General features: G+C 41.8%; 1 protein-coding gene and 1 long non-coding RNA gene across 2 annotated transcripts; one reads left to right on the top strand and one right to left on the bottom strand.

The window, feature by feature from the left end:
• Window positions 1-3,451: 3,451 nt before the first annotated feature.
• On the bottom strand, window positions 3,452-7,293 carry LOC124097798 (uncharacterized). Its single transcript, XR_006853370.2, has 2 exons — window positions 6,595-7,293; window positions 3,452-4,621 (listed from the first exon to the last, which is right to left on the bottom strand). It is a non-coding gene; the product is annotated as an uncharacterized LOC124097798 (long non-coding RNA).
• Window positions 7,294-7,482: 189 nt separating this feature from the next.
• On the top strand, window positions 7,483-9,618 carry LOC124097795 (uncharacterized). Its single transcript, XM_058581979.1, has one exon. It carries the CDS (start codon window positions 7,740-7,742, stop codon window positions 9,330-9,332), a length of 1,593 nt encoding a protein of 530 aa, XP_058437962.1. The 5' UTR covers window positions 7,483-7,739; the 3' UTR covers window positions 9,333-9,618.
• Window positions 9,619-18,934: the final 9,316 nt, after the last annotated feature.

The raw sequence follows: 18,934 nt of genomic DNA, 5'->3' as shown, positions 1-18,934 counted from the left end.
CCAGCAGAAAACCACCAGAAAACAAATTCATTTATAAATAATACTTTGAGAAATACAGATATTTATAATACATAGTCTTTCAGAACCAACATAAGTAAAAATATAAGGTCTAATAGCAGATATACAATGATAAATGGTGACTTATGTTATTATCTGTTAGTATGCATCAAGGATATAGGTCCCATACCAACTCCCTGTAATAAGGGTTGTAATCTACCCACACAGAAATTCTTTTATTTGGCCCGTGACTGTAAAAAATAGTGGTCAGTATTAGTAATCATAATGTTGGTAGATATTATTTATTGGTTATAGAGCAATTATTATATACCAGTTGCTTTATTTATATTAATCAATTTTCCTGCACATGGGAGTCCCACTGTTTCTTTAGTATGCTGCTTCTTTCACTCATCAGCTATTTCAAACTGTCCTCTCTTACTTCCTATCAATACTCAACAGATGACTTCAGAGAAAATATAAGCCCTCAGGTGGGAGTTAACTCAGCTTCCTGCCACCAAAACTCCAAACATAATTAACAGAAGTTGTTGTAGGTAAAGCAGTCAATACTGGACTGTACATATTCTTTCCACTCTCCTCCCTGTTTTAATAAAGGCGGTATCCCTCTTCCTGTCCTTAGGTCAATCTCATCTTCTGTCCACTCAGGGTTTTCCTTCTGAGGTTAGCATTTCTCTTTTTAGTAGCTTCAACCTTTCTTCTTTATTAGCTTCTTTTCATAAGCATTAACACACTTAGATTTTCCTGTCTTTAAAAGAGTATTCCCTGGATCCCACCTTTCCTTCTACCTACTATACCATCCTTCTCCTCCCACAGCAATTCTTGAAACATTCTTGTCTTCATCTGCTATCTTTAGTACCTCACCTCCCACTCTTCTCAACCCACTCAAATTCTACTCCTTCCATTCTCTAGCAGTCACTAAGGTCACTGGTGACTTCCATATTCCTAAATTCCTCAGTCACTTTGACCGCATTGTCAGTTTCTCTTTCAGTCTGTCCTCTTAGCTTCCTTGATGTTGCACACTGTTATTTCTTCTCTCTCTCTCTCTCTCTCTCTCTCTGTCTCTCTCTCTCTCTCTCTCTCTCTCGTTACTTCACCTCACCCTCCTTTACAGGCTCTGCCTTTGTCTTTTTTCACTGCAAGTTTTCCTCCTAAGCAACATGGTTTATTCCCATGATTTCAGTTAGCACCTATGGACTAACAATTTCAGATTTGTATTTTAAGTGTACGACCAGACCTCTATTACAAGCTATCTTATCTCTTATATTTCAGGTATCTTACTGATATACCCAATATTGAACTAATGCTATAAAGACAATAAATAGGTTAAAAGTAATAGTAAATGCTGTAGGGGAGGCAACTTAACATCAGGTCAGGTGTTCAGGTGAAACTATTCTAAAGAAGGGATATTTGGACTTTGGTTGGAATCATGAGAAAGAGCCAGTCTTACAACTCTGAAGGTAAGTTGTTCCCAACAAGGGAGTTGACTGGAAGGAAGTGAGGATGGAAACTGAGCAAGGGGATTATAAAACTATGGCCAAACATGGGAATCCAGTGGAAGGTTCAAAGCCAGGGGACAGGAAGTAGGGTAAAAGCATTTTTAAAACTTTCTTTCGTACTCTAATTTTTTTCTCCAAAACAATCTTTTCATTTATTTTTATTTGTAAAATGATATTTTTATGTACAAAGATAATCGTTTCATTTCCTTGTCCAGAATTTTGCCCATTGCTTCTAGAAATATGAAACTTATCTCAATTCTTCAAATGTATGGCACATGTTATTCTTGACTAGAATATGCCTCTCCTCAACTAACTACTTCATTGTTTGGTTTTAGCTTTCACTTTACTTTTTTAAAGAGATTTTCTGAAGTCCCTGAAGCTTAGTCTAGATTAGGGACCTCTGAAATTCTTCCTTAGTAGCCTGCCTGCCTTTTCCCAACCCACACATAGACCATATTCCATAAGGCCAGGAATTATGTCTAAGTTGTTCACTGAGTTATTGCCACTTACATATATTAGGTGCTCAGCAAATATTTGTTAACTGGACAATTATTTTTAATCTTCACAACACCACTAAAAGTTATTATTCTAGGGGAGGCTTCTTAAGTTCCCATGACCTACCCAGGATCATACTGGAGCAAACAAATTTTGTATTCTTAAACCGTAGTCTTCCATGATTGGAGTTCAAAGTATGATTATGAAAGTTAAATCAGAGCTAAATTCAGACTAAAACTCTTTAAGCCCCATTCCTATCTCCTCATCTATTCTGTGGGTTTGATGCTGAGTTTTTTGTAACATACTGAGTCCTTCACTTTTCCTCAAGATGGGAAAGCAGACATGTAACAAGTTCCAGACACACAGTAGATAAAGATTGGCTTACTAGAAAAATAATAAGCAACCTTGCTTAAGCAAAGAAAAAATAAACATTGGCTAACGACTGAATTAAATCTCTAAAGCACCCTTGGAAAACTAGGATTATTAGGACATTTCAGATTTGTTTTTTACTCATACATGTTGGTGTTAAAAGTGGGTTATAGTGAGGTATCCCCAAGAAAGAGCTTAGAAATAAGATGGTCCTGTGGAAGTTAAGTAAGCAAACCCCACTCTCTAAATTAAGACTGTTAATTGTATAGTTGCTATTCTTGGATATGATTTGTTCCCCAAAATTTCATGTGCTGGAGGCTTGTTCCTTAATGTAATGGTATTGAGAGGTGGTGGAACCTAGGGAAGTGGTGGGACCTAGTAAAGTAGGCCCTTAAGGGCACCAACTTGTGTCCTGAAGTGGGATAGTTGTTGTGAGTCTAGATTGGTTACTGCTGGAGTAGGTTTTGATATATAAAGTGAATTTAGCTTTCTTGGCTAGCCTTCTTGCTTTCTCTCTTGTCATCTGACACTGATCCCCCTCACATGTGCTCCCACTACATGACACTATCTGCTCTCACCAGAAGCTGATGCCAGCACCATCCTCTTGGATTAACAGAACTGAAAACTAAATAAATCTGTTATCTTCATACAGTACCAAGACTTAGATACTTTGTTATAGCCACATTAAATATTAAATAAAGTAGGGCAATAGTGGAGTAGGAGTTTATAAATGAAAAGGACTTTATAAATGTTTGATGGAAGCAATACTGAAAAGCAAGAGTAGGGATTTATACTATTACATACTTAGGAATAGTGTAAAGTTCAATAATTAACAGTATGGCATCAACATAGAAATGAATATTTATATAATATAAAAAGAGTCCAAAGAAAGAACTAAAGTATAAAGTTTTGGGAATTTAGAATATTAAATAATGTGTATCAAGTTAGATAATAATTTAACAAATGATAATGGGATATCTGACCAAACATCTGGAAAAACATAAAAGCTGAGTCCTTGTACCAAAAAAATATGTCTGATTAATAAAAATTTTTAATTAAAAATAAATACATAAACATTAAGAAATATGTGACAATTTTATTAATCTTAGAGTGGGTTCAAAGTGAAGAGATTTTTAAATTTTACTATATAAAAATGTAAAATTTTGGGCTGGGGTGGTGGGCTTAGTGGTAGAGTGCTCACCTAGTGAGCGCGAGGCACTGGGTTCAATCCTCAGCACCACATAAAAATAAAGGTATTGGGGGCTGGGGTTGTGGCTCAGTGGTGGAGCACTTGCCTAGTATGTGTGAGGCACTGGGTTCAAGTCTCAGCACCACATATAAATAAATAAAGTCCATTGACAACTAAAAAAAACTAAAGGTTTTATGTCCACCTACAACTAAAAAATAGATTTTTTAAAAATGTAAGGGCTGGGGCTGTAGCTCAGTGGCAGAGAACTTGCCTAGCATGTGTGAGGCACTGGGTTCGATCCTCAGCACCACATAAAAATAACAAAATAAGGCATTCTGTCCATCTACAACTACAAAATTAATTAATTAATTAAAAATATAAAATAATGGCTGAATGAGGATAAAGTCAACAAATGATAGAGTTGCAATATATTGTATGACTAAAAGGTTTATATTCCTAATATCCAAAGAGATCTAATAACTTCTAAGAAAAAGACAAACACCTTAATGGAAAAACATGCAAAGAGCAATTCAGAAAAGAAGCATAACAAAGGGCATGGGGTTGTGGCTCAGTGGTAGAGCACTTTCCTAGCATGTGTGAGGCACTGGGTTAGAATCTCAGCACTGCATTATAAATAAACAAGTAAAATGGTGGCCATCAACAACTAATAAAAATATTTTTTTAAAAAGAAGCATAACAAGTAACCAGTTAGCATGTTAAAAGATGTCTAGTTTCACTGATAATCAAAAATGTAAATTAAAATAAGATAACTAAAGAGGAAAAATATCGGTAAGATCTAAGTTTGGTGGGAGAGGGGGGAATCAAGCATCTGTGTTGGGGATATGAATTGGTGCCACTTATCTACAGAGAGATTTTTGAGTGTATTTTAAATGTAAATGTTTTTTGATCCAGAAATACCATTTAGACCAGCACTTCACAAATTTTATCTTACAGATGAATCACCTGGAAATCTTGTTAAAATATGGATTTTGTTGCATGTCTGTAATTCTAGCCACTCAGGAGGCTCAGGCAGGAGGATCGCAGGTTTGAACTCATTCTGTGAAGACAATAAATAGGTTAAAACCACAGAATAGATGAAGAGATAGGGATGGGGTTCAATGAGTTTTAAGCCTGGGCAACCTAAGCAAGACCCTGTCTCAAAAAAATGAAAAGGGCTGAGAATGTAGCTCAGTATATAGTGAGCTATAGTGCCATGGTTTCTATCATTGGCATAAATTAAGTAAGTAAGTAAATAAATAAATAAATGTATATTCTGGAATTGAGGTCTGAGGTGATGTCCAAGCTTTTGCTTGTCTATCACTCTCCCAGGTGGCACTTGGGCTGCTGGTTCATGCACCACTTGAATAGAATTCAGAGGTCTTTATCTTAAAACAATGGTCTTTAACCATAATTGTACATAGAATCATCTAAGGCATTTTTAACAAATATTGATGCTCAGGCTTACCACCATCTGATTTATTTCAGTAGAGGTAGAAAAGGGGCCTTTATTTATTTTTTTGTTAAAGAGAAAGAGAGAGGGAATTTTAATATTTATTGTTTAGTTTTCGGCGGACACAACATCTTTGTATGTGGTGCTGAGGATCCAACCTGGGCCGCACGCACGCCAGGCGAGCGCGCTACCGCTTGAGCCATATCCCCAGCTCAAAAAGGGGCCTTTAAAAGCTCTTCAGGAGGACTGAGGTTATTGCTCAGTGGTAGAGTACTTGCCTTGTATGTGTGAGACACTGGGTTTAATTCTCAGAACCATATAAAAATAAATAAATAAATAAATAAAGGTCCACTCAACTAAAAAAAAGGTATACAAAAAACTCTTCAGGAGAGGCCAGGATAAAGATTTTTGGAACCAGAGATTAAACTCAGGGGGACTTAACTACTGAGCCACATCCCCAGTTATTTTTTATTTTATTTAGAGACAGGGTCTCACTGAGTTGCTTAGGGCCTTGATAAATTACTGAGGCTAGCTCTGAACTCAAGATCCTCAGCCTCCTGAGCCATTGGGATTACAGGCATGTGCCACCACATCTCGCTCTAGGATAAAGAACTATTGTCCTAAGGAGAAAAAGATATAATTACATAAAAGGATGTTTATTTCAGTGTTGTTTATAATTTTGAAAAACTGGAAACAAGCCAAATGCCCAGCAATAAAAGGTTGGTTTAAAAAAATAATAGAGGGGCTGAAGTTGTAGCTCAGTGGTAGAGCACTTGCCTAGCATGCACGAGGCCCTGGGTTCAATCCTCAGCACTACATAAAAATAAGTAAATAAAATAAGGGTATTGTGTCCAACTACAACTAAAAAAAATATTTAAAAAATAATAGAATGAATTTATCAACAACTTTATGGAATAATGCTACTAGTACTATGCTAGTAGGCATAATAGGGCCCTATAAATTTATAAATAAATATCTACATATGGAAGTGTATAGAAAGATATATGGAAAGATGCTTATTAAAATAGTAAACTGGGGCTGGGGTTATAGCTAAGTGGTAATGCACTTGCCTAGCATGTGTGAGGCACTGGGTTCAATTCTCAGTACCACATATAAATAAATTAACAAAATAAAGGTCCATCAACATCTAAAAAATATAAAAAAGATAGTAAAGTGGGCTGGGCACAGTGGCACATACCTGTAATCCCACCAGCTCGGGAGGTTGAGGCAGGAGGATCACAAATTCAAAGCCAGCCTAAGCAACTTAGCAAGAGCCTGTCTTCAAATAAAATATTAAAAGGGCTGGGGATGTTGCTCAGTGGTTAAGCACACCTGGGTTTAATCCCAGGTACAAAAAAAAAAAAAAATAGTAAAGTGGTTCTTTGGGTGATTTCATTTTTTTGCAATTCCTTCTACAAAAAACTTTGAATTTAGGGGAGAAAAAAAGGTTTAGAATTCTTAAAACTAAAATCAATGTCATAATTAGTAATGAACAATTTTATAACTCATTAGAAGAAAAATGTTTAACAGAAGAGAATGGTCATTATAGAGCACAGAAAATGAGGCGGACCACTAATTACCTTGATAACCCTTTGGAGTAAATAACAGAAATGTTGGATATGATAGGGTCTATGTCCAAAAGACAGGTAAGGGACCTATAAAAGGGAGAGAAAGACAACAGACTTTTATCCAGAATAGTCCTCCACATTGGAAAGTCACTGTTCTAATCAAGAGGAACCAAAGTCCAGCTGATTGGATTGCTGACAGGAGAGCATCATGAGAAAGGACCCAAACGTTTATTGTGTGTCACCCACATACCAGGAAGTGGTTTCCAGATGAAGAAACTAAGACTCAGGTAAGTCAGGTAACTTGTCCAAGGTATTAGTCATTTATAATTGAAACTGATACTAAATCCAGATCCCTTCTACTAAGGACCAATAATATGAGACTTGAGTAACCTAGATTTTTAACCCAGAGTCAACTGAAACACCCGTGAAACCTGGAAATTGCTGGAGCTTTATCTTTGTGTGTGTATTGGGGGGAGATATACTGGGGATCAAACCCAGGAATACTATACCACTGAGCTAAATTCCCAGCCCTTGTCATTTTTAAATTTTGAGACAAGGGTCTCACTAAGTTGCATAGGCTGATCTTGTGATCCTCATCTCAGCCTCCCGGGTCACTGGATTACAGGCATGTGCTGCCACATGTGACTTGGAGGTCTACATTTTGACTTTAACATACAGTGTGGTTTCAAATAAAATTGGGCAACTTTGTACAATACAACATACCTTATTAAATCTGGGACTAACCCAGCATGATTGATTTGAGTAGCCTTGGTTTCATAACTCTTCAGGCTGATTTCTCTGGATGAGTTCTGAAAATTCTTGGAACCTAGAGAGAGTAAGGAAACCTTCTCTATATACAAAGAAATCCAGATTTTTTTAAGAACCTGGCCAAAGGTTTGGTACTGTCAAGTGCAAAGATAAATTCAGTTTTCTTTCAGGTACTGTTTGGGTTTCTCTAAAGAATTATGTACAACAGGATGTTTAATAGGAAGCTTCTTCCTTTATGACATCATCAGACAGAAAGGTAGCTAAGGGGACTATTTGAGACACACAGAACAACAGCCACTTTTGTGGGAGTCCAAGAACAGCAGCTTTTTAAAAATGAGGGTAAATATTCAGGCTTCATTAGGATCCTGAAGACAAGCCAGCGATAAAATATGGCATCTACCCAGAAGGGCACAGTCTTTCAGGTGGTCAAGACAAATAAAACTGGGTCCAAGGTAGCAGTTTCAGCACATAAAGGGGCTGAGGTTACTACTTCCACCCCTCATCGGGGACATGGGTACCTTCTTTCCTCAAGCCACCGAAGTGCTGCTGTCTCTTTGAATCCTTCTCCCCAGCAAAAATTAGAAGCTGCACTTCCCACTACTCCCCATTCAGCATCAGACTACTCTCGATTTGTGTCCCCACATTCAGGGCATGTCCACTCTACAGCACAATTCCATCGGGGAACTGAGACCCGAATAAGAACAGAGGCACACCGCCATCACTCTCCTCATCGAAAGAACCAGCAAGTTCAGACACCGGCTTCCCATTCTACAAGTGTACATCGGCACCTTAGTCCAGTCAGAGAGGAAGCAATGCGAAGAAGTGGTGAAAGCAAGCCAGGGCGTGAAGTTGGCCATCGTATCTCACCCCGCGATGCCAAGTCCACCCGTCGCTTAAGTTTTATGGACCAGAAGGATAGCTTGCAATTACATAACTTGCAAGAAGACCCACCTTCCAAGGTCCAGAATCCTCAAGGGGTCAGAGTTCCTCGTAGGATTTCAGCCTATCCAAAGGATGAGGCAATACAAACAGAGACCACTCGAAAGATTTTTAGTGTTGGTGAGGTCAGACCTCCAAAGCGTCCCTCTAGCCCAGAGCATGGCCACAGCCGTGTGGTAGACCATCGGACAGTCCATAGAAGGCTCGCTAGCCCAGAGCCAGAAGTGGATCATCACAGCTCAACTCGTTCAGAACCCAAGGCCTTTCAAAGGAATATGAAAATGGCATCATCCCTCAAACTCTCTGTCCTTAAAGATTTAGATGGTGGACACCGAGCAGCACATTCAGCTCCTGAGACTCTCTACAAGCATCCTGCCTACACCGAGACCAAGCATTCTCCAAAGGTCATAATGTCATCAGAGGTGGAGTCCAACATGGGGTCCCCAATCCGAGACAGCGAGGTTGGCCGTGAGGTCAGCCGCAAGGCCACCATCTCTCCACAAAGACAGTCAACTCAGCGTGTGACATCTCGAGCAGGGTCTGAGGGCCCCCACAAATCTCTCGTCTTTGTCACTCCAGAGCCCGTCCATAAGCAGCAAATGCAAAGGCCCCCAGAAACTATCTACATGTCCCCAGGACCTGCACTCAGGTATCCAGAACCCTCCCGAAAGCCCTCCATCCATGCAGAAGTGGAACTGACCCCTCGGCCCTTACCCCCTCGGTCCTTACCTAGGTATGGGCCTGACTCCTCATGGTGGGCCTTACTGAATCCTGAAGTTGAAATACCCCAAAGCCGGCCGACAACACCTGATTTTGAGCCTAAGTCTCCTCCTCCCCTAGACCCTTTAGTGTCCCTTTTTGAAATGGACTCAAGCCCTTTCTGTGAGGACCTGATGTTCCAGAGAGAGAAGGCAAGTCCACCATCACCACCATCACCAAAGGAGTCTCCAGGTCGGGTACCATTGAGGGAAGTGCCTCAGGCCCCCAAGCACACCATCAAACAACCCATTCAAAGGTTTAATGCTTTCTTCCTGGGTATGTGAAGAAGCATACTGCCCAAGTGCAGCCCCAATTTAGTGAGATGGGACATTGGGGTGGGCAGGAAAGGCCCCCCTCTTCATTTTGGGCCTCAGGGCTGCCCTCCGGCCAGTGTCAAATCTAGTTCCATCTTTGAGCCCAATGCTCCATGACTTTTCTGCCAGCTTCTCTGAGCTCCAAGTTAATGACCTCGATGATGATGCTTGGGCCTGGCGTCAGGCATTGACTCTTCCAGGCAATGCTGCTTAACTTTTCAATGGAAGGTAGTAGAGAGTGGTTTGCAGGATCGGAAGCTGATTCCTGAGAGTGGAGATGAAGAACTGAGCTGGGGTGAGGGCTGGTAAGCGCTGTGCTTTTCCTTCCTTTGGGTTCATTGTGAGAAACGTTGAGGGGCAGAGGGTGGCCTTTTTACTCTATTATAGAGCTTGGTCTTTTAGTAGAGTCCCTGCTGGGGTTTTGACCTAAAGGAGCAGAGGAACAACTTGTCTTGCCTATAAATTCACCACTAGCGCCATCCCTTTGGGAACTGGAAATTTTTTCATTTTCAAGATTCTCCTCTTAATGAGAAGTCACTGCAGGAATGAAGAATGATTTAAGCCTCATAGCCTTTTGGCTTACCTGGTCCTACTTATCATGTCCTTTAAAAAAAAAAAAACACCAAAGCAAACTCCCTGCTTCATAGTTTTCTTCAGAGCTGCCTCCAGACTAATTCATGTGTCTCTCTGGCTCCTCGACCCTCCTCAATCCCCAATACTATGACCTGGGGATATAATAGCTGTTGCCCAGAAAGGGTCTCCATGTATGTCTGGACCTTCTCCTTGTGGTCATCAGTGGGTTTTGTGGCCAAGGCTAGAAGCCATAAGTGTCCTCAGGACCTCAGGATTCTCCTTTCAGTTTTTATTCTTGGTCTCTCTGGTCACAGTGGATGGTGGGGATGAGCCCTCAGAGAGTAAATCTCAGCATCAGGGACTACTTGCTTGTGAGCATTGTGTGGCCCAACATAAGTTCCAGTCCCATGAACACTATAGACGCCAGGGATCTGGATGAAGAAGTTATTGGGGAGGAGAGCCCTGGGAATCCAGTCCATTCCCAACCAGGATGAGCCCTCTGAATGATAAATTGCAAAGAATAGAGAAGGGCAGCTCTGTCTTTCAGAGGGAGCGAAACTCGATAAAACAGGAAGGTAACAAAGTATGGATTCTGGGATTGTTTTATTGGGTTTGAGCCCCAGGTCTACTATTTCCTGACTATGACCTTGGGTAAGTTATTTTACTTCTCCAATCTTCAGTTTCCCACAGGTTATGTGGAAATAATGGCTTTCTCTAGGTTATTGTGTTCACTACTTAGCATGGAACCTGTCCACAGTGAGCACTCAGTAAATGCTAGCTATTGTTATTTGGGCCACTTGGAATAGGTGGGGATTTGGATCAGGTTATGCCTATTCTCACTGGACATCTTTAGTAAAATTCTCTTTTTCCCCTTCTGTTGGTACTGTCTGATTCCACTTGCTGCCCCCTGGGAATGCCTGGCTTCTACTTCTTTGTTATGACAGATGAAGAGGTAAGAATGCCACTGGGAAGTTATTTCCAGCCATCCAGTGCCCCACCCCGTTGTTCAAGTCCTCCTCTAGTCCTCTGAAGGAAGTGGGTGTGGAGGGATATAGAGCTGCTTGGTATGGTTGGGTAGTTTGTCCATTGCACAAGTGTGCTTGTGTTCCACTTGCCAAGCTGTGCACCTGTGGCACTGCTTCTCCCCAGAGGGAGATCTGCACAAGTGCTATATGAGCTAGTTGCAGCCCTGGAGAGAAAGAACAGAGACGTTTTAGCAGATGATGAATCTTGCCAAGTGCTCTGTGGGAAGACAGGGCAGCTATGCGTTGGATTAGTCCCCACCTAACTCCCTCCTCTCCTGCCAGGGGCACTCCAGAAAGGGGTCACTTTTCTGGGTTACACACTATTTGGGTCCTTAATTTGGAAAGGCATAAGGTGGATTCTGCTTTTGGCAGTCCTCTGTCCTAAATTTGGCAGCGTCCTGATTTTGCAGTGTATTTATTGTTCCCATAGTACTTTGGCTCTTCTTGGCCCATGTTTGATAAGATGGTCAAAGCTCTTCCTGTTTTCATTCTTTCTCTTGTCATATTCCTCTCTTATCCAACACCTAGCAATGACCTCTAGTAGATTCCATCCATGGGCTGGCTGGCCCAGGCCAAACAGTTGACTACAGACAGAAAACAAATGAGTCGGGGACAACTTGAGCTTAGATAACCAAGCAGCTGAAGGGGAGGTATCCAGGAATGCAGCTTCCACCTCCTCTGCCATTATCCAGCCCCCAGCCCTGGGCTCAGCTGTAGGTGGGAGCAGCCACTTTTAGAGATTGCCTCCTTGTAAAACAGTAAATCCCTCCTTCCCTCCCTCCCTCCCTCCCTCCGACCCTCCCTCCTTCCTTTTCATAGACAATTTTTATTCAGATACCTAGCACTCTAGGCATGATTGGGGAAAAATCTCATAGTACACACATAACGTTCTTTGGCAGTGAGAAACTGACCATCTGGTTGGGAAGATAAGATATGGACAGGAAACGTTTAAATAACAATTTGTAATAGTTTGTATTCAAATGTCAAAATAAACAGAACAGACTGAATAGGTACCCTTGGAGGGTCTTAGGAGAGAGGGAGTCAGCAAGAGGTGGGTAAGGGGGTTCAGTTACACCCTCTTTCCCCAAACCAGGGGAGTTATATTAACAACTGGCTTCTTGCTTACCTCTTAATTTAAATCTATACCTTTGGGAGGGGGCACTATTTCCCTTCGTTCAAGATTTGATGTTTTTGACAGAGAAGGCTCCTCCCTGTCCTCCCCCACCCTCACCCATTTTTTTTCTGTGCATCTTGTTTTAGTTTAGGAAGTCAAAAGCCTTGGCAGCAGGACAGCTCCTTCCAAAAATAGCTCTTATCCTGTCTGGATAATTACAGCTTTCCAGCCCTGTTCGGCAGCAGAGCTGCTCCCCAGAAGCTGGGAAGAGAAGCTCCCAGGCAGCTGGGCTTCTGGTCTTCTCTGGCTCCCTGAAAGTAGGGGGGCATTGATGTGGGCCAGATAGTCTCCCTGGAAAATATAAGATAACTAGGTTTCTCCAGTCTGTCCCCCAAGCTGCATGGTCCTCAGGCAACCTCAGAATGGAGACTCTGGTGCTGGTGTCCAAGGCCTCTGTTTCCTCTGATCTGAAAACGGTTGACCATAGAGTCTGTTCCAGATTCCATTCCCAGCAAGAATTCTCTGGTGGCCCAGCCCCAACACTAGGCTTGCCTGCCTTGTGGAAGACGGCGTGTTTGTTGTTGAGCTTCATAAGGCCCTGTGGGTCCACAGCTGGGGATGGTGCCTAATTCAGCCTACGTCTGTCTTTGTCAGTCTCCTCCCCAATGGCTCCTCAAGGCCCTTTTGTCTTAGGGGACAGATACTTGTCATCCTTGGATTGGGACATTAGGGGCTAAAATCTCCCCAAGGAGGTTGTGCTGGATAGAGGGAATCATTTTTGTTGTTGTTGTTGTTGTTGAGAGAGAACTAGCAGAAGCTCTTTTGGGTCAGTAATGGCAGGGGGATGGGGGGGTGGGCTCCTTTCTCATACAGCTCTGGGGAATTCCTCTTGAATAGGTGGAGCCTCAATTCCTCTGATGGACAGAGCCACCCCAGCTTCAAGATCCTGTGTTTTCAAGGCACCTGTCGTACTCACCCTCATATAAGACTTCTCAAGCCGTCAGAGAACAAGATGGTTATATTATTCATATGTGTGTGTTCACATACATACACACACATATGAATGTGTATATATATATAAAACGTATGTGTGTGTGTGTGTGTGTATGTGTGTGTGTATAAAGAAACTAACCAACTCTGGAGAATAGGCCAGGAACCAGAGAAGACCATCTTTGTGTTACCTGAGACAGACCTCAATGTCTTTAAGATAACATGTCATTTGACCCCCGAGGGACTGGACAGTCAGCCTCTTTTTGACTCCTGAACTACTGAGAAGTTTTGCTGAGGGGCACTTTGTTTATACAAAAAACCTCAAAGCCTTGGAAGGTCCTGGAATGTGTCTGCATTCATGGGGATGGTAATAATCCTAGGATGTGGCTGTCTGAAAGCAACCTTGTAGACTGTTTTTTCTCACCTCTCTCATTACCTTTGCTTTGTATAGAGGATCATAGTTGAGAGGAAAGGGAATTATTGAAAGAAAGGCTGAAAATGGGGCAGAGCATCACAGGAGGCTTTTCATAATAGCTTGACCCTACCACGCAACGTCCTAGGAAGTAGCCATCTCATCCAGTCAGATGATACATTGATCATCTCCAGCTTCCATGGGTTGCCAACTCCAGAGCAGGACGAAGTCTGGTGACCGTTGGCCATGACTTGCTAATTTGGGGACAGGCAAGGTTGAACAATTAATTCATAGGGGTTTAGCACTGAAAGTCCTGTGTTCCAAGGATCCTTTCAGTCTTGGGCACCCCATGACAGTTAAGTCATTGGGACTGGGACAAGCTGTGGTTTACCTCAACAAGAATCCCTGTGCCGCAGGCTGGCTGGGCACAATCAGGAGCCACTTGTCAAAAGAAACTAACTTTATTTTTAGAACCACACACGACAAACAAAATAGTCTCTCAGGAAAAACCCTCAGAGCCTCAACTGCCACCACCGGCTTTCCCCAAGCCTCTCTCTCCCACCCAAGCTTCTCTCCACCTCCCACAATCCTCCTGCTCTTGAGGCCGATTGGCTGGGTCACGTGGGCGGAGCCAAAAAAGTCCCCCAATGAGCAGCTCCGTGGTCTGAAAGGGCAGGGAAACAGTCCAATGAGCATCACCGCAGAGGAGCCAATCAGCTAGATGTTGCTGGGGCCGAGGAGCCAATCAGCTAGATGTTGCTGGGGCTGCTGTGAGCCAATCATCAGCCGGCAGCTGGAAGTTTGCTGGCAGCTGGAAGTTTGCTGGGGCCCCTCAGGCTGTGGCTCTCAACATCCCTGGAAGCACAGGGTAAGGGAAATGATTTCCTGGCTTCATTGTGAGATCTGGACAGGTCCCTCCTTTTGCCTATGAAATGGACAGAGGAAAATGTGTTGCCTTCCTCTCGGGTTTGATGGCAAAAGGGAGGACAGACTCTCTTTGTTTTTTGTTCTGTCCAGAAAAATCCCACATAGGAAAGAACTTGCCATATCTACTTTGAACTTTCTGGTATATTTTCAGAAGCTACTTGCTTTCCTGACTGGAATCCATCTCCAACATGATATCTTTTCATAAGAGTACTTTGGTGGTGTTTGAAATGGTGGATTTTTCAAGTCAGAGGAAGAATAGTAGGCCTGGGTGAATTATGGAGGTTGGCTTTAGTACATACTTGGGTAATCCATAACCCAGAAGCCACCCCAACAGCTGCTCAGCAGAAGAAGGCTTTCCTAAGTGGCAGAAATGGCCACGTCCCTTCACCCACCTCTGCTCAGCTGCTTTTGTCTCAGCTGCTGTGAGGGGAGCAGCAAAAGACAGCTGCACCTTGGGGGCTGAATGAAGGCTGGAGGAGGGGAACAGAATGTGAGGCAGTTCCTGAGAAATGTCCAGCCTCTGAAACTGAGTAAGAGGACTGGGCCAGCCAAAGTCTCGGCCTTGTTTGGCACACTAACCATAGGCAAAGTCATCTAGATCCATGGGGTCTCCATAGTGGCTATCTTCAGGAATTTGGGTTAGTAGGTCTGAGACCAAGACCTGCTTTCTAGAGATGGAGTGGTGTCCAACTGGAAAAGCTGACTCCACGGGAGCCAAGAGCATGGTCATTCCATTGTCACCTTAGTCTGAGGAATTACTCAATTATTCTCTCTCCTCCCATATGTCTACAACCATTATACACGCACATTCCTAATCCTCAGGAGAGAAGTCATTTGAAAAAATCATAGTTGACAGGGGCTGGTTTGGTGTAGATAATTTTCCCAAGAGCTGAGATAATAACTACCATTCATTTTGGTGATTATACCTTGTTAAATGTGTTAGTGAATTTTTACAGCAATCTCTGAGGGTATTATTGTAAGGGTCCGGCGAAACGTCGGAGAAAGAGACCACCAAGTGACCACTCATGCAATTGGCAGAAGGGGGATTTATTGAACCAGCATGCTGGGTCTCCGTGCCCACTCAAGAAGGGAAAGCAGCCCAGAGCCCCAAGCAGGGGCTGAGGATTGCTTAAGTACACTTTTTGTGGAGGGCAGAGGGCTTTGTATACATCAGAACAAATCATCATGAGGCATGGGAAAATTGAACAACAACTCCTAAACATGATTAGTTCATTCATTGGCGGGAACAGGTCAGGCTGGAGTGATAGGTCATTCCTAAGGAGAGTACACATTCAAACTGATTGGTTCAGGCCCTGCAAGGCCTGCGTGCAACCACACAGACCCCTTCAGTTACTAAACAACCAGACAATCAGGGGAAATGTTTACTGGGCGGTTCTAAGCATTGTCTTAACAGCTACAGAAATTTCAGGTTTTGCAGGTAATATAGAAACCTAATAATACCTCCTTTACATTTTAACTCAGACCTTGCAGCTTAGAAACTTTTACAACACCCGGTCTTTTACCCTTTAACTTTTACGCTTTAACTTCAATTTCTTTTACCCTTACATTATACCTTTTCCTATTTGACATATGAAAAAACTGAGGCTCAGGATTTGTTCAAAGTTGAAAGCTCTTTAAGAAGATCTTGCCTCAGAGTTTCAAGTATGTGGTACAGAAATCCTTCTTGTGTAGCCATATCTTCCTGGCAAAATAACTTCCCATACAGACCATGTTGGCCTGCCCAAAATAATTATGAGGGGCTGAGGTTGTGGCTCAGTCAGTGGTAGAATGCTTGCCTGGCAAGCATGTGTGAGGCACTGAGTTCAATTCTCAGTACTGCATATAAATGAATAAAATAAAGGTCCATTGACAATAAATAATATATTTTAAAAAAACTACAAAGAGGATGGTTTTAGTGGGAGCAGCATCCATTTACTTGCATGTGAATTATGAGCCCGGGAGGTGGGCATGAACTTGAAAGCAGCCAGAATTAAGGGCAAGTGATGGGTCAATGTAGCCCACAGCCTCAAGGCTTGTCCCGCTCTAAAAAGTCAGAATGGAACACTAATCAATGCATCCTTTTAGTGAGTTCATATTGATCAGTCAACTCTTGGGGGCAGGGACCTGGTTACTAGGGCAGACATCGCATCACATGTTGACATCATGTTCCCTGGATTGAAATGAATAGAGGTTAAAATAGAAGACAGGCTCCTGCCCTTGAGGGGCTTATGATTAATTTACAAGAGAAAAGTATATAGATGGGTCACTTGAGAGGGTGTGGACATCCAAGGACAAAGCAAAGTTCAATGAAATGAGTCAGCAAAGCTTCTAGTATGGAAACACTTGGAGGGTAAAAGACAGGGGGACAACACAGATTTTGGCTCAGTTTTGAGAAAGACCTTGGAACTCAGCTGCCCAAAGGTTGAAGTCCAGATACCACCATGTTGTGAACACCTTTTGTTGATGACACTCACTGATCAAGTGGGGAGAAGATGGGGCCCCAGGAATACCTAGGAAGTTGTAGCTTACTTTGCACAAGCTTTCTCATTTGATTCTGTGTTGTTATCCTCTTTGCTCAAAAACAATGAAAATGAAGATAGTAACTTAGTTGCTCTAGGTCTCAAAACTTTTAGCTATGGCGTTAGAATTAGATCGATTGTTAATTTACAATGCCTTTTAGACCCCTTTTCTCTGAAAAGTCAATAGGGCATGGTGTCCATATTTGCCTTGTTTGTATAGGGCTTTGCAGTTTGCAAGTTGTTTTCATCCCTTTAATCCTTAACACACTCCTTTGAGGTGGAAGATATTACCATTATGATTTTTTTTTTATAGATGAGGAAACCAAGCCTTGAAGACATGGTGACTTTGCTCAAGGTCACAAGCAAGTGATGCAACATGGACTCAATCATGATTGATTTCACCCATTGCTTTTCTATCACACCAAGATGCCCCTCTTCAGTTACTGCATAATGCATATTACACTGTTTTACATAATATGTATTTTTATATTTTGTTTGTTCTTCCCCATCCCCTCCTGTGTCTTTTTTCTTAAGTTGGAACTGAAACTACTTTAAATGATTCTAGTTTTCTTACCAAACTACACACAAACCTATTATTTTCAAGCCTTACTGAGGGGGGTGGAAGAGGGAGAAGCTGTGCTGTTATACAGCTGTATAGATGATAGTATCATTACTGCATACTTCCATGTCCATGGCAACATATAATTCAGCTAACAGTAGTTCTTTCTCTACTTTGAAAAACATGGTCTCACAAATTATCCACCTCATCCACTCCATTTATTGTTTCTGGGTTTCAGTTGGATTTAGGGTCTGAAATACCATTTTCAGTCAGTTATTAATGGCAGAAGGAGGAGTGTCCTTGCCAACTGTTTTCATGTAATACTGTATTCTAAATCCCTGACCTGATACTGTTATTTTAAGATTAAGTGGGTTGAGCTCACTAATGTACATTATGGCATCATGTAAAATAGAGTTCCATGCTTTTTCCTAGCTTGAGATTAAATTTATGATACAAAGTATATAGTGAGTAATGCACTTGAGTTCTCTATATTTATTTTTAAAGGTAGATGGAAAGACCCAATAAGTCTGTTTCCAGACATGTTAAATGTATTTATATGTGTTTTGTTTAAAACATCACCAGTGTAAAGCAACTTCTCTGTGAGATGCCAAGAAAGCCTTTAAACTCATTTGTCTTTGTTTTCAATCCACCTGTTCATTTCCATTTCAAATGTCTAGGAAAGGTTGACAAAACTTTTTAGGCTGCAAACCTAAATGTCCACAGTTTTACATTCCAACCACTGTTAATATCTCAGAATTTGACATAATGACATTCAGTTCAAGAGTACATAGCTGTCAACTGTAACAATTCATATCAAACTACACCTTCCTACTTCCTACTGTAGTTGCCTCCCTCATCTGGATGACATTTGTGACATTAATCTTATGAGTCAACCCACATATCAAAGGGAAATGATATATGTTGGTGAAACATTACTTCTAAGAGTAAAAGAAAAAGCCCACATCTCTTCATTACTATAAATGAGGCGCGTGTTTGCTTTAAAAGATATTCCTTCACAAAGATCGATATGGATCCTGTTGCATCCATTTGACAAAGCAGCTTTGCTTGAAGATTCCTGAGAACAGTGCTAGAATCTAAGAGCAGCTATGTAGGATAATTTTACCACTGTCAAGAAGTCTTGTGGGACTGGGTGGCTGTAATGCCAGTGACTCGGGAGGCTGACACAGGAGGATCACAAGTTCAAAGACAGCCTCAGCAACTTAGCAAGGCCCTAAGCAACCTAGAGAGACCCTGTCTCAAAATAAAAATTAAAAGGGCTTGGGATGTGGCTCAGTAGTTGAGTGCCCCTGGGTTCAATCTCTAGTTCAAAAATTTAAAATTAAAAAAAAAATAAAAGCCTGTTTTATCTGTTTATAGGCAAAAACAGAAACGCTATTTTCAAAAGTCCCCTGAATTTTCATGTTGCTAATTGCAAAAAGTCATTGATATGAAG

This window comes from Marmota monax, unplaced genomic scaffold (genome assembly GCF_021218885.2).
Source record: "Marmota monax isolate L192 unplaced genomic scaffold, Marmota_monax_Labrador192_F-V1.1 WCK01_AAM20220418_F8-fsc01208, whole genome shotgun sequence".
In the NCBI taxonomy this organism is placed as follows: domain Eukaryota; kingdom Metazoa; phylum Chordata; class Mammalia; order Rodentia; family Sciuridae; genus Marmota; species Marmota monax.
Note: the sequence above shows the minus strand (reverse complement) of the source record. Positions and strands in the feature narration are given on the sequence as shown.

Coding starts and splice junctions, on each gene's coding strand:
- LOC124097795 (XM_058581979.1), top strand. CDS start 7,740: ATGGCATCTACCCAGAAGGGCACAGTCTTTCAGGTGGTCAAGACAAAT.